The 15,238-nt window shown below is 37.6% G+C and overlaps 2 protein-coding genes across 2 annotated transcripts; both read right to left on the bottom strand.

Annotated features, from left to right (window-relative positions):
- Window positions 1-8,159: 8,159 nt before the first annotated feature.
- Window positions 8,160-9,552, bottom strand: LOC131014751 (auxin-responsive protein SAUR32-like). The gene is made up of 2 exons (XM_057942836.1): window positions 9,021-9,552; window positions 8,160-8,295 (listed from the first exon to the last, which is right to left on the bottom strand). Exon 1 carries the CDS (start codon window positions 9,408-9,410, stop codon window positions 9,069-9,071), a length of 342 nt encoding a protein of 113 aa, XP_057798819.1. The 5' UTR covers window positions 9,411-9,552; the 3' UTR covers window positions 8,160-8,295; window positions 9,021-9,068.
- Window positions 9,553-12,567: 3,015 nt separating this feature from the next.
- LOC131014750 (DNA-directed RNA polymerase II subunit RPB1-like) lies at window positions 12,568-13,506 on the bottom strand. Its single transcript, XM_057942835.1, has 2 exons — window positions 13,213-13,506; window positions 12,568-13,104 (listed from the first exon to the last, which is right to left on the bottom strand). The coding sequence occupies exons 1-2, from the start codon at window positions 13,294-13,296 to the stop codon at window positions 12,727-12,729; spliced, it is 462 nt and encodes a 153-aa protein (XP_057798818.1). The 5' UTR covers window positions 13,297-13,506; the 3' UTR covers window positions 12,568-12,726.
- Between the last annotated feature and the right edge of the window lie 1,732 nt (window positions 13,507-15,238).

Below are 15,238 nucleotides of genomic sequence, written 5' to 3'. Positions count from 1 at the left end.
GGTGAAGAAGCAGTTAAACCAAAAGACTCAAAGGTTTTCGAAACATTGGAAAGAAAGAGACGAGAATGAAGCAAAAAGAGTTACATTCTTTTTCAACAACATTCCAGAAGAATGTAGCTTCGATTTTTTGAGGAGAAAGTTCGGTTCCGTGAGAGAACCGACAGACATCTTTTGTCCAAGAAAGAGAGACAAAAAAGGGAAACCTTTCGGTTTTGTTCGCTTCGAAGATGTGGAAGATAGGGACGGTTTGCTAGTGCAGTTGAATAAGTTGTGGATTGGGAGCTATAAAATTAGGGTGTTCAAACCGAGATTCGAGAGAGAAGTGAAGGTCCAAGGAAGTAAAGGGAAGGGAATAAAATCTGACGCAGGTAGAAAGCCGGAAAAGCATAAGCTCGTGCATGCCGCAAAAAGGATGATGGGGGTTTCTTTTAAGGAGGTACTCACTGGATCCAAAGAAGGAGAGTCAGGACTTTCAGATTTGCTTCAGTTTAAAACTTCGGATGAGGAAACACGATGGCTAGATGGAGCTTTCACGGGTTTCATCAAAAATGAGTTCTTGTGGGAAGAGATTAATGAGGAAATCAATAGTGAAAGTGCTGGCAAACTGAAAGTGACGACGATGGGAGGAAATTTGGTGTTGATTCGTAGTGTCTGCGACGCGCCAACAGAAAAAGTTTTAACGGAGATGGATGAATGGAGTGAGTTCTGGTTTCAATGGAAGAGGAAATGGAACGTTGTGGATGTGTTTCAACAACGAGTTGTGTGGACGAGGTGGGCCGGGATTCCACTACATGCATGGAATCCTCGTTTCTTTGAGTTGGCAACTGCAAAGTTCGGTCGGGTGTTGAAGATGCATGAGAAGACGAAAGAAAAAGAAAAATTGGATGTTGCTTTGATTCAAATATCCACGGGCCTTAGATCCATTGATCAAGTGACGGAGTGTTGTATTAATGGAGCAAGGTTCACGTTTCGCATTGAGGAAATTCACGAGAATCCTTTCACTTCCATGATCGGAGAGTCGGAGCTCGAGGATTCGGGGTCGGATTCGGGATGGACGAGCGGGGATGATTCCATGGATCCGGCATCTGCAACCTTCGGAGATCGGAACGAGAGCGGTGAAAGGGATGGTGATGTTTCGGTTCTCCAAGAAATCATCGTTCCGTCTCCTTTGTTCCAAACCGTTGAAGACACGTTTGTTGAGGAAACTAATTTTGAGGGGGCGGTGAAGGGAGGATCGAAAATGCTTTTAAATTTGGTTGAGGTCGAAGGTGAGACTCAGCCATTCGTTAAGGATGGGCAGATGGACTGCCACGCTTTTCAAAGTCCAAATCAGATTTTGGAGGAACAGAATTGGACCGACTTTCAGAATGTACAGGAAAAAAGTCCAACTGGTGGCTTTACTGGTGTTTCTCTTGATGGGCCACGAAGAAGCGTTTATGAGGGAGGTCCTACTTTAATGTCGACCCAAGCGCAAGGAGAGAATAGAAGCCCTATTCCGGAAAGGGAAGAAGCCGATTCAGTTGTGTACAGTGATTGTCAAGGTGCCAAAAATGTGGTGGAGGACAAGGCGTGGAATGAGGAAGGGCAAAGGATCGAAGTCAACGAGCTTCAGATATTAAGCTCTGAGGAACAAAGTCGTTCAAAGCAAAGCAAAAGGTATTCAAAGCAAAGCAAAAGGTTTGGTGAACAAAATTCAAAAGGAAAAAAAGGGAGAGAAAAGAAAAAGAATAGAGCCAGGGAGAAAGAGAAATGGGAACACTTCATTTCAGATTTAGAGCCAATTGATGGAAGGGGGGAGGAAGTGGCAGAGCAGGAAAGACAGGGGGAGAACGAAGAAGGGCATGAGACGACAGTTGGGGAGCAAATTTCAGGTCAGCAGATCTGGGATTTTGGAAAGAAGATCGGGCTTTCAAGTCAAATTCCAGACGAAGATGTTGCTCGACAGATTGAGGCGCAAGGTAATTTTCTTTCTTGCGTAAATGCTAGGAGTATTTTGAGGAATGTTTAATGAATTTGTTATCTTATAACATTCGGGGCTTGGGGAGTGTTGCGAAGCAGAGAGATGTTACTGATTTGGTGAAAGGGCAGAAGATCGATTTTTGTTGCTTGCAGGAGACAAAGATGGAGGTGTTCAGGGATTTGTTTTGTAAATCTTGGTGGGGGTCTAATTATACAGACAGAGCGATTAGGAATTCGGAGGGAAGGGCAGGAGGAATTGTATGCTTGTGGAATAGGGAGGTTTTCGAAGCTTCTAGTACGTGGGATTTACCGGGGGCGGTGGTGGTGAATGGTAGGTACAAGGAGGGTGATATTTTATGTTGCATCATCAACGTGTACGCACCAGTCGGCACAGGGGATAAGCGGATCTTGTGGGATGTCTTAAGCTCAATTGTGGAACAAAATACGGATAGGAGTGTATGTATCTTGGGCGACTTTAACTCAGTTAGGAGGAGGGATGAACGTGTGGGCAGTGGGGAGACGTTTTGCGCGGCTGATGCAAGAAGTTTTGAAGAATTTATTCAGGGGAACGATTTGGAGGAAATTAAAACTCAAGGCCGGAAGTTTACTTGGCACAAACCAAATGGAAAGTGCAAGAGTAAGATTGATCGCTTCCTCGTTAATGAGAATTGGCTGGCTGCTTGGGAACGGACGTCGGCACGAGGACTTCAACGTTCAATTTCGGATCACTGTCCGATTATTCTCACTACAAGATCGGAGGATTGGGGACCAAGACCTTTTCGGTTCCTCAATGCATGGGTGAATCATTCGGAGTTCGAGGAGATGGTCAAGCAGGTTTGGACAGGGACTAAGGTGGGGGGATGGAGATTTTTTGAGGTTAAGGAGAAACTAAAGAAACTAAAAGAGGCCTTGAAGGTGTGGAATCGGACATCTTTCGGTGAGATTGATCACAAAATTAAAGAACTTCAGAAGGAACTTCAAGAGAAAGATAAGGTGGACGAACAGAGAGGTCTTCAAGAATCAGAGGTGATTAAGAGAAATGAGATTCAAGCCCTGCTCTCCCTTCAACTGAAGAATAAACAGATGATGCTGCAACAGAAAGCCAAAATCAAATGGCTCAAAGAGGGAGACATTAATTCGGGTTTTTTCCATAGGGCAATTCGTGGGAGACGTGTTAAAAACGAGATTGGCGGAATGCTCTTTGATAACTCGTGGATATCTAAACCGGAAGAGGTTAAAGCAAGAGTGAGAAATCATTTTGAAGCTTTTTTCAAAAGGAATGAACGACTGATGCCCGATTTCCCCCTGGACTTCATGAGGAGGAAAATTTCAAATGACGAGAGGCAGTGGCTGATCAGGGATTTTGATCTGGACGAGATTAAAGAAGCAGTTTGGAGCTGTAGTGGAGACAAGAGTCCGGGACCCGATGGATTTAACTTCACATTCTGGAGAGCGGCGTGGCACGTGGTTAAAGAGGACTTACTCCAGGTTTTGAAGGAATTTCATGAAAGCGGCAAAATACCGAAAGGTGGTAACGCCTCTTTTATTGTTTTGATTCCGAAGAAAGAAGGGGCTGGGTCGCTCGATGATTTTCGCCCAATTTCTCTTATCACTAGCTTGTTCAAAATTGTGGCTAAAATCCTGGCTGAGAGATTGAAGAGGGTTATGGGGTCGATCATTTCCGATAATCAAAGTGCTTTTGTCAAGGGTAGCTTCATCCTAGATGGGGTGGTTATCCTGAATGAAGCTATTTTTGAGGCAAAAAAGAAGAGAGTGGGCCGTATTTTCTTCAAGATTGACTTCGCAAAAGCATACGACTCTGTGCAATGGGATTTCTTGGATATGCTTCTAGATCGACTTAACTTTGACGGAGTTTGGAGGAAGTGGATTAAAGGGTGTCTGGAATCTGGAATGGCAAGTGTATTGGTGAACGGGTCATCGACGGGAGAATTCAAAATGGAGAGAGGTTTGAGACAGGGTGACCCATTGTCACCTTTCCTGTTCCTTATCGTGGCGGAAGGCCTTAACGAGTTCATTGAAAGAGCAACGGAGAGGCAGTTCCTGGTCCCGGCGAAGATTGGCAAGGATAAAGTGCCCATTTCACATCTACAGTACGCGGACGATACTATCTTCTTGTTGGAGGCAGATGACAAGAATATGGAGAGCGTAAAAAAACTCCTGATTCTCTTTCAGTTCGCCTCGGGTTTAGCTGTAAATTTCGACAAAAGTTGTCTTCTGACAGTGGGAGTGGATGAGGCAGTTGAGAGGAGATGGGCATCGCTCCTCATGTGCAAGATCGGTTCCTTTCCGTGCAACTACTTGGGTACTAAAGTGGGGGGGCGCAGCAATGGTGTTGGAGATTGGAAGTTTTTGATTGAAAAAGTTTCAAACAAAGTGGCAAGCTGGAAGAAGAGACACCTTTCATTGGCAGGGCGAATTACTCTAGTCAAGTCGGTGTTGCAATCCATCCCGGTATATCAATTATCCCTCGCTTTCATACCTAAAGCGGTGATTAAGGAACTTAATTCACTGTTCACCAAATTTTTGTGGGGAGGAGGCACACAGATGGGGGGTATCACTTGGTTCAAGTGGAATGCCTTGTGCCTAAACAAGGATTCAGGAGGTCTGGGGTTTCGGAATATCGATTGGTTTAATCAGGTCCTGTTAAGTAAGTGGCTCTGGAGATTTTTAGGGGAGGGGAAAGCTCTGTGGGTAAGGGTGATCAAATCGATTTATGGGGGGCTAGTGTGGGGGGAAGGGGGTGAATGTTCGGTGGCGGGAAGAGGTGGACAGAAAGGGTGGTGGCAGAAAATTGTGGATAAGGTAGGAGGAAGGAGAGATCGGTGGTTCATCAATAATTTGAGGCGAAGAATTGGGGATGGGCTTGATACCAGCTTTTGGGAGGATGTGTGGGCGGTTGACAAACCCCTTAAGTTTGTGTTTCCGAGACTGTATAATTTGAGCCTGAACAAGAAAAGGCTGGTTGGTGAAAGTGGATTTTGGGAAGGAGGGTCGTGGGTGTGGAGGGTGGAGTGGAGGAGGGAGTTAAGGGAGAGGGAGAAAGGGTTTGCGGAGGATCTCCAGTTGGTTATAGCTGATTTTGTTCCTTGTGTAGATGTAATAGACGGATGGAACTGGAAGGCGACACCAGATGGATGCTTCACAATCAAGTCGGCATATGAAATTGTGGCAAAAACAAGAGAGGAGCAACAAGTTTTACCTTTGGAGATGGCAAAGGTTTGGAAGGCCCCAACACCAAATAAAGCCAAGGTGACGGCATGGAGATGTCTTAGAAACAGATTGGCAACATGTGATAATCTGAGTAGAAGAAATGTCCAGATCAGCGTGGAGGAGAGATGGTGCAATGCCTGTGTTTCTAGTGAGGAAACGACGGAACACCTGTTCCTCTATTGTCCTAAAGCAGCGGCGGTGTGGGACCAGATCTTTCAATGGCTTGACATCAAAACGGCAAATCCGAGAGGTATTTTTCAACACTTCATTTCTTTCATTGCGGCTGGAAAAAAGAAGAGAGAAAGAAGACTGCTTAAAGCTTTGTGGGTGGGAACAGTGTGGTTGCTCTGGGAAAGCAGGAATGATAGTCGTTTCCGGGACAAGGCTTGGGATATTGATAGACTTGTTTTACAGATTAAGGGGAGACTTTGGAGTTGGAACGAGGCCTACAAAATCGTGGAGTTAGGAATTACTTTTACTTCTTGGTGTTCCAAAGACTTCAAACTTGTTTTGTTGTTTTGATTGGCATTCCTGATGCCTTGATCCCTTTTCTTTTAATAAAATTTTTACTTTACTGATCAAAAAAAAAAAACATAATTAAACAAAAAGATATCATTACAAGACATCTCTTGTTTTCCTTATTATTATTATTATTATTATTATTATTATTATTATTATTATTATTATTATTATTATTATTACAAGACATCTAGGAAAGTTTATCCTTTATTTGTACTATATTTTGAGGTTATATAACCAATGTGACTTTGCGAAGTGACAATGGAGCGAGTGGAGCGACTCAATATAACTTTTTGTTATGGATCATTTTTAAGGAGTAATATTTATCTTTAAATTACATTTTAAATGTATGAACTTTGTGATTTTAGATAATCGTATGCCTATTTAAACTTACACAAACATTTTAGAAAATATAATTCGATGCATGTCTAATTAAGTTATAATGGAATAAATAGATATATACAATAAAATATAATTTGAGGTGGATTTTCTTTTAGTGGTTGAATGAAAAATTGATTTTAGATGAATTCAATATTTACATAGCAAAGAAGCCGTTTCTATAAGAGCATCTGCATCGATTGAGTCAATACTTGACTCGCTCATGCTCTGAGTCCACTTATGAGTCAATTAATATATTGGGTTGTCTATAATATTCACTTATATGAATTAGTTTGAGTTTTTTATTTTTAATTTTTGATTTAATTTAAATGACACAAATTTAAATAAGATAATTTTCTTAAATTAAAATTATATTAATTTAAATTACTAAAATTTAAAATACATAATAAAATTAAATGACATAAATTTAAAACTACATAAATTTTAAAAATGAAAATCAATCATCCCTGACTTCCCTTCATGCTAGAATTTCTGCCACCCGTTGTGCATGTATTTCTTGTTGCTCCAGTGTCATTACCGACGTATCCATGAAAAATAATTTTCATGTTCTTTGCTTCGCGCTTAAGTCGATTCTTCTCCTCGTTGATCTCGGCATGTATTTCTTGTTGCTTCGGCTACATTCGCGATGTCTCCATGAAAATAATTTTCATATCCATTGCCTTGCACTTTAGTCGATTTTTCTCCTTATTGGCCTTGGCGATTTTGGCGAGACTTGTTTGCGTCTTGCCCATGAAACTCAAAAACTCGGTTGAAGGCATTGAGGTTTCTGATCCTTTGCTCTTTGCCGCCGCCTTCGCCACCTTGTTACCTATTGGCCAGGTAGAAGAATTTTCTTCGCTTGAGGCCGATGTTGTCAAATCGCCGCTTTCCAACATTTTTATCTACTTGGAGGCATGAACGTCGCCTTATAAGTACAAGGACTTGAACTTTCAGTTCGGCAGGAGAATTCTCCACGCATTCCACCACTTGAATAGAACGCCCTTGTTTCTAGATGTGTACAAGGTTTGCGCCTTCTCCTGTACTATGTCGTCGTTGTGATCACTTGGCCACTTCGCATTGGCTTCAACCCATGTTGCCTCCCTAAGCTTCACCTCAACAGTGACACATCCCCAATGAGATCTCACTTGTCAAATGGTGAACAGCTCGGGCACCACGGCACGCGATTACCCTCTCCAACACTCTCTCATAATAGGCATCGCCTTTTTGGTCGACACCATGGATAACGTCGTTCGTCTCCTCGATCCAACTACATATGGGCAATGAGATCTGTTTCTTCAAGCTTGTAAGTTTGGCGCCCCTTCTTTTTGCCTTCATCCCCTACCGCATTCTCTTTATTTGCCTTCGCTTTTCAAGCCGACCACGGTTGTGGCTTTGCCGAGCCATGACTTTCTTGCGTATCCTCCTTATGCTCACTACTGTGAGGTCCGGCTGGTAATAAAGTATTTGAAGAAAAGAAATCGAAATTGTTGGGATTCATTAGAGGGATTTTTTTTTTGAGAGAGATTGAGAGTAAATTAAGAGAGAATAAAGAAAAGAACCTTGATTTTTGTTGTGAAAATTGTGTAGAGTTAATAGGCATTTATAGAAGAAAAAATAAATAAAAGATAACAAATGGCTACAATAGCCATTAAAAATCTAGTGGAGCAAATTTCAATTTTTTTTAATTTGACGCATGTAATACACCCGCTTTTTTTTTTCACCGTTGAGCTCGACTCGTTGGAACGAGTCTCGCCTCAGTTAGAGGGGTTGCATCGGGAGGCTCATCGTCATGGCTGACTCAAGTCGGCGGATGAGCCTGATCGATATGAATGCTCTAAATCTCAAAGTCTGAATATTTTTTTAAAAATACGTTAAATTTTGGAATATAAGTAATTAACAGAACCGATCACCTACCCACCGTGGGCATGCATAACGTGTCCACCATGATGTGGCAATTGTAATTATAGTAAGATAATTTTAATTAGAGTAAGATTTATTAGTTATCTTTTCTAATTAAAATTGCCACATTAATGGTGGGCACGTTATGCTTGCCCACGGTGGGTAGGTGATCGGTTCTGAAGTAATTAATACAAAAGATTTATCTATACACTAATAATAAGTGGTATGCTTTTGAGCTAAAATGATATTTTTGTAGGCTTCTAGTAATTGTAACCACCCAAACCAATCTTGATTATATTCAACTCCCACCTGAAAGAAAAATATGGAGTAATAAATTTAAAGCATAAATAAATGATCCTTTAAAAAAGAACAAAAAAAAGGTGGATGTCAATTTGATGGTGGACCCACGTCCCCAACGTCATTGGTTCAACATACTGCACCTAATCACCTTCAATTCTTTCTCCTCTTTCTATTTTTTTTCCTTCCAAACAATCATATCTCATTGCTTCATCATCCAAAAAATATTTTTTAGGATTTAATATTTAATTATATTAATCTCATTTCTTGGTTCATGTATATTATACACAGAAAATATATAAATTTCACGATGAATTCAAAACGAAGAAATCGAAGATGAAGTGTAACATATACAACTATAACCATTTATGGAGGATGAAATAATTACTAGTAATTGAATTACAAGGATTTTACGTTACACTTAATTAAATTTTGGGTTAATTAATCCTTATAAATAATGTTACATTTATAATTACTAGTTTTAGGCTTGAAATCATTACTAGTTTTAGGCCTGAAATCATCCTAAACTAGAAAATTAACGGCAGTGTTAGCAATCAAATATATGAAGCCTACAAAGTAATATTGATAATATAATAGAAATTACGCAATATTTTTGATTGATTGATCAAAAAAACGTAAAACAATCATGAATTCTGTAATCTGTAAATTAAAGGCAACATAAAACCAAAAGAATAAAACGAGTTTTGATTTTACAGCACGTCAAATTTAAAAATCACCTAACAAATAACGCCAACCGCCATTTTTCAACAAACGCGTGAAAAACATCAAGCCTTGAAGCACAAAAACTGGTGGTGGTGGTGGTGGTGGTGGTTGAGATGGTGGTGGTGACCGCCGTGCTCCGCCGTCTCCTTGTCAATCAGGCCGCGGACGTGACAGAATTCCTCGACGTGACACGGAATATTTATCGGACCTTTCTGATCGAAGCCGTATTCCTCCTCCGACGCCTTGAGCAACTGCGTGAAGAGCGGGTGGTTCACGTACATCACCGGAATCACAAACCGCTGCTGTTCCGCCCCCTGCCCCACCATCACCGCCAGGCATCCCTTCGGAATACTCCGCCGCGCAGCGCCGCCGCCGTGGTGGAAGTGAATGTGCGGCATGTGCATATGAAAATCGACCGGATGTAAAATTGCTGTACAGAATTAGATGAGGAGAAATTAGGGTTTTTCCGAGGGATCTGTGCTAGAAGAGGGAGAGAGAGAAGGGCCAGGGATCGGATGCCGAGATGGCGAGTTTGAAGAGGGTTAGAGCGGAATCGGTGAGAGATCTAGGGATATTGCTCATGATATATGATTATGCGAGAACTGAAACGCATGAATGGGTTGTGGGATGAAAAGAGAGATGGGATTCTGAGAATCAAAATTCGAGCTTGAGTTTTGCTTATATAGATGTTGAGAGAGAGACAGCGTGTTTGTGTTTGAGTGTATGTAGAATCTGTAGGGTTCGTTTCTGGTTATGCTGCGGATTTCTGAGTTTATACGCCAAGGTGGTGTTTCTCTCACATCAATCTCTCTCTCTCTCTCTCTAGATATATATATATATATATATATATATATCTAGATAATTTGTTGTTGGGTTTTTCTAGAGGCGATAGGTTTGAAGAGGAAGAGTTCTGGGCTGGGGAGGGTGTATTGGGAATTTCGTGTCAATTTGTGATTTGTTGACAAATTAGTTTTTTTTTTCTCTCTCTATAGTTTTTTTTTTTTTTTTGAAGTCAAACAATTATAGAGGTTTAGTATTATCTAGTTACAATTCTAAAAAAATATTAGATCTAGTTACGTCCCAACGGAAAACTTGATTCTTTTCTTTTTTCAACTTTAATCGGTAAATAATTCGATCCCATTTTGACATAGAATTTGTAGATGGGTAAAATATACATGCCAGATTGTGAGATATGATTCCTAATTTTTCATACCTAATATTGTATACACTGAACTATCTAAATCCTGAAATGGTAAATAATCTATCTTTGCCAAAATTAAAACTTTTAAAAGTCCAAAAATTGATAGAATTCCTTAAAGTTATCAATGACAATAATGAGTCAAACAATGACAGTAACATAGATAGGAACAGTAAAATCTTCATTGCATCTTATAATACGTGGGAGGGATAGGCAAAAAATAGAATTATATTTCAAAATATAAATTATGAATGGATCCAATAATTATAAATTACAATGTCGGGTACATCAGAATCGATGGGGAATTAGTAATCTGAAACCACAAATGCATAGAACTATTTTAGGAGCATCGGTGAGGGTGTCGATGGAAAAATTTTTGACGCTCAAATCAGTCACAAGTGAATATTTTATTTTAGCCTCCCTATATATCACCAAGATGTTTTGTTTTAGCCTATATATATGTATATGTTGATGGTCTTCCTCTAAAGGACGATTAACCCACTTTTATCTTATAACAAGAGTGGAGACCACCTGTACCTTCAAACAAGTCGGTCTATCTACAATCAATGATTCCGCTATTGGGACCAACGAAACTAGACTTGCACAGGCCACACAAGAAGGCCAGAGGTGGATGTGAGATTCACTACTTATATTAGCTACCCTCCGTCTTCGATTAGGCTCGTTCTACCTTTACTTTAAGGCATAAAGAAAGAAAGGCAGCGTCGATTAAAGAGCCCTAATGGGTTTATAAAACCTTCTTTATGGTTGGATGCTACTGAAGATGCTACTTCAAAGGTATATATATATATATATATATATATACACACACATACAATATTGTTCTAATGATCAGAACGATCATATATTGTGAGAATGATATTTGATACGAATAAGTTATTATATATATAGTTGAATAAGTTGCTGGTAATGCATGAATTATCATTCAAACCTCGGTTCGAATCCTAGAGGAGGGGGGGGGAAGGGGGCGAGGATTTCACCAATAAGCTTATTGCGGCTATTCATGCATTACAAACAGTTTATTTAACATTATATATACTGGTTTATTCGTTATTCTCATTTCTCACAAAAATAGGCATATATATATATATAGAGGTTGATTATAGTAAAAACAACAATTTAAAATAAAAATTGAGAACACTTCACTGACGTGTAAAGTTATTGCATTCTCTGTGCAAATAACCGTACTGAAAAAATAAAGTTGAGCTCCATCTAGAATTCGAACTCAGGTGGTGCATTCATTCATCAAAATGATGCATCCATCGTAGATTTTCATGATTCAAGGGTTGAAAATAATTCTCCGTTCTTATTTTAAATTCACGTTCTCATTTGAACATCTCCCTATATATATGTGGAGGGGTTAGACTATATAAACTCCTCTTAAAATATAAAATACGAACCAGTTAAAACGTTTGAATTCTATGTAGAATACATTTCAATTCGTTGTGTATATATTTTAATTTTGAAAATTAAAATTTTTGCTCCTTATAATATTCGAACTCATGACCTTTTTCATCTAACAAAATGATGAATCAATCGTAGATATTAATGATCTAAAGACTAAAAATAATTTTAAATTTATATTTAAAAATAAGTTTTTATTTTAGTCCATCCGTATATTTATACATAAAAAAATTGCACGTTATAAGAAAGTTTTAACTGTATTTAAAAACATGATTCCTCATCTTGTAAATTTGAGAGAACTAATGGTGGGTTCGCAATGTGGCATTCAAACGGTGCAAACTCTTATTTATAAATAACTAGCACGCCCACTCGTGCGATGCACGATAAATTATATTTAAAATTTCATTTTTAATATATAAAATTATTTATTCATCCACAAATTTATACTATTAAAATTAATACAAAATTCTCTTATAAAATTTTTAAATATAAGAGTAAAGAGTTTTAAAATAACTCAATATAATTGCTGCACTTTAATTGCACTAAAAATTATTATATGTAAACAATCATGTTAATAAAAAATTCCGCTTCACCGATTAACAAAAATAATATATAAGCGAATCCGATTCATGATAGCAAGACAAACCTTAAAAATTATAGCAAATTATTTCTACCTATAAATTATAGGTATCAACTAATTAAATAAATTACAGAAAGAAACATTTATATATCAGCAAACTCTTTTATTTTCTGAAAGTTGGTACATCAACGGTTAACTAATTAAAATAAATCGCAAGAAGAAGCATTTAACGCTAAGATTATCTAAAATATTTAATTCAAGTGAATCACAAGAAGCATTATTACATCTCAGCAAGATTATCAAATAAATCACTAAAATCAATTGTAAACTACCATCAACTAAAGTAATTGAAATACAAAAGTAGACAACAAAATCCACGATCGAATATATATTAAAATATTTTAAATCGGTAGTCATCGAAAAAAAATTATATGCACATAAAAAAGAAAAAGAAAAAAAACAAAATATAGGCTAGACGACTAAATTCATATGACTGTACAAATTCATACTAGAATTCATACTAATATAGGCTATACCCAATATCAATCAAGTGAAGATGACTGTACAAATTCATACTAATTAAGCCGAAAGCGTCCATAAACTTCAATCTAAATACTCGGGAAACGTACAATACCTCATCAGTTAAAATCTTGGAGCAATTGAAGCAGACACTGCGGAGAATACTGAGCACAGTCTTCATGAACCCAATGTGAAACATGGGTTTGGCGAGCTCAAGGTGACCGAAGTGGCCGGGGCAATCAGCCATGTTCGCCATACAAGTCTCGCACTTCATCTTCCGATCAATCGTCCCCAGACGCGGGTCGCTCAAACCACCGATCTTCGGCTTGCCTCTTTCCGTCGTCTCGCTGTGCTCTATATGCACAACTGACATTTGTCTCTATAAAACACACCATAGAACAACAGACCGTCATTAACCGATTCCAACTCAATCACAGACTCAATACTGAAACTGAAAGTTCAAAACATTCGAGGAAGTGAGAATTACGATCTCATCGGGGCTGAGTATGCCGAATTGGACGACGCAGACCTTCGCAACCTCTGCCGGCGAGAAGGGGAACCGCAGATCCATTGCGACACCGGAAATTGTTCCCTAGGTTTTCGATTATGATCTATGATGCTACTAATAATTTCAAAATTAAAAACAAAATATGGTTTTTCAGTACTTCAAATTATTGTTGATTTCTGTTGAGTAATTAATTTTTTGGGATTTGAAAGAAACTTATTTCGCGCTGCGCTCGTCTCAGAAGGTGGCGGTTTTGAGACCAATGAAGAAGATGGGGGAGAATTGAAGGGGTATGTATTTATAGAGATGGATCCTGAGATAACCGTGTCGGTTCTTTATATAATCAAATAACGGTAAATTAGATGATGTGAAATTGGTTCTTTATATAATGCGGTCAGTTACAATTTTTAAAAATTGGTTGAAAAATATAGCCGTTGAACTGCTCTTTTATATAATATATAGATAAGGTGTAGGTTTAAGTTTTATCGGTTTTTTTTTTTCTCACCGTTCTTTTTTGTAAAATTAATAATATAGAAATAAAAATTAAGAAAAAGAAAGAAAGAACGAGAAGATAAGAGAACTAATGGTTGAAAACTTACGATGCTGACGATGGACTTTTTAATTTTTCACAAATTGAATCACCAAATATTATTGCGACGTACAGCGTCCAAATGGCAGATAAACGTCATTGCTGCATACATGATAAATTAATTCTCTGTACAAATTGAAAATTTTAAATCACGTGATAAATTTTACAAATTTGGCAAAAAGATGGTAATTAAATCGAATTTATTACTATCGTGTGGAAGTTGTCTAATTAAGCCTTACAAATCATATATTGGTCATTTGACTAATTCATTTATCATATGTGGAAATTGTCTAATCCATATAAAGAATATATATATATTGGCCATTTGACTAAGCTATATAAAGGACGCTCTCTTTTTCTTTTTTCCCCCTTTTTCTTTTAAATTTGTGGAGTGTGTAGGGCACTGCTTTTCAACCTTTTTATACTTATAAATATCAATTAATAACTTCAGCAAATAAGTATTGCAAAAATAAAAAATAAAAAAATCGTGGCAAACATTAGGACCACTTTGTCCCAAGGAAAAATAATTTAGTGTTTGTGATAGAGGACGTTTCACCTGTGATTTAATACTAATTAATGCTAAAAGTCAGAGTTTATCATTATAGTTTTGCTCGAATCTAATACCTCTAATACTTTTTAATATTCATATTTTCATTCTTGAATACTTCATATTTTTATATTCATTTTTATTTTTAATAAAAATAGATAGAAAGTTTACTCTATTTTAATTATTTTAACACTCACATAAAAAGTAAGACTCTTATTTCACTCACAATACAGTCAACTATTTTATTAAAATTTGTGCTACTTTCAATTAGATATTAAAAATTGGAACGAATGGAGTGTTTTTTTTTTAATTTTTATATGCATTTTATTAGTTCTTGTAATATTATACTCCATATGATTTAACTCGTCGAGAGTTGGATCGACATTTTTAGATTCGAACCAATCAATTAGATTTAAATCGTATTACGCGGGCCGGCGGTTGATATATGCTTGCAGGTTTTTATTTGGGTGGAAATTTAAACTACCTACTCTTTGATAATATTCCGTTAATGAATAGTGTGATTTCAAATGTGCAATTCTTGATGCATTCGTTGCAGAGCGTATAAGTTTATGAAATGATTAAATATTCTCTGACATTTTTTTTTGTAAAACATAGATAAATATTCGTTCCGTAATAGGGAGCATGTTTCAATTAATTCACGTTTTATAACAACTTAATAAATTAGTGGCTGCAGATGTCAAAATAGCGATTTCATCTTCTTCTTTTTAAGACGAAACGGAAGCTCTTATTGATATGAATACGATCACTAGATCTAGCTAAACTTGCTAACACATGACCATCTCTATTTATCCTCTACTCAGATAAAATAGAGAAGTTCATGGACTTACGTAAACTAAAAAATAGTTGAAACA

Source organism: Salvia miltiorrhiza, chromosome 3 (genome assembly GCF_028751815.1).
Source record: "Salvia miltiorrhiza cultivar Shanhuang (shh) chromosome 3, IMPLAD_Smil_shh, whole genome shotgun sequence".
Taxonomy (NCBI): Eukaryota; Viridiplantae; Streptophyta; class Magnoliopsida; order Lamiales; family Lamiaceae; genus Salvia; species Salvia miltiorrhiza.
The sequence above is the reverse complement of the archived record's forward strand: the minus strand, read 5'-3'. Positions and strand labels throughout refer to the sequence as shown.

What these genes read in the sequence shown, in the direction of transcription:
- LOC131014751 (XM_057942836.1), bottom strand. Translation starts at nt 9,410, where the DNA reads ATGCACATGCCGCACATTCACTTCCACCACGGCGGCGGCGCTGCGCGG.
- LOC131014750 (XM_057942835.1), bottom strand. Translation starts at nt 13,296, where the DNA reads ATGGATCTGCGGTTCCCCTTCTCGCCGGCAGAGGTTGCGAAGGTCTGC. An exon ending in TACTCAGCCCCGATGAGATC is followed by an intron (nt 13,105 to 13,212) that starts GTAATTCTCACT and finishes TGTGTTTTATAG; the next exon opens with AGACAAATGTCAGTTGTGCA.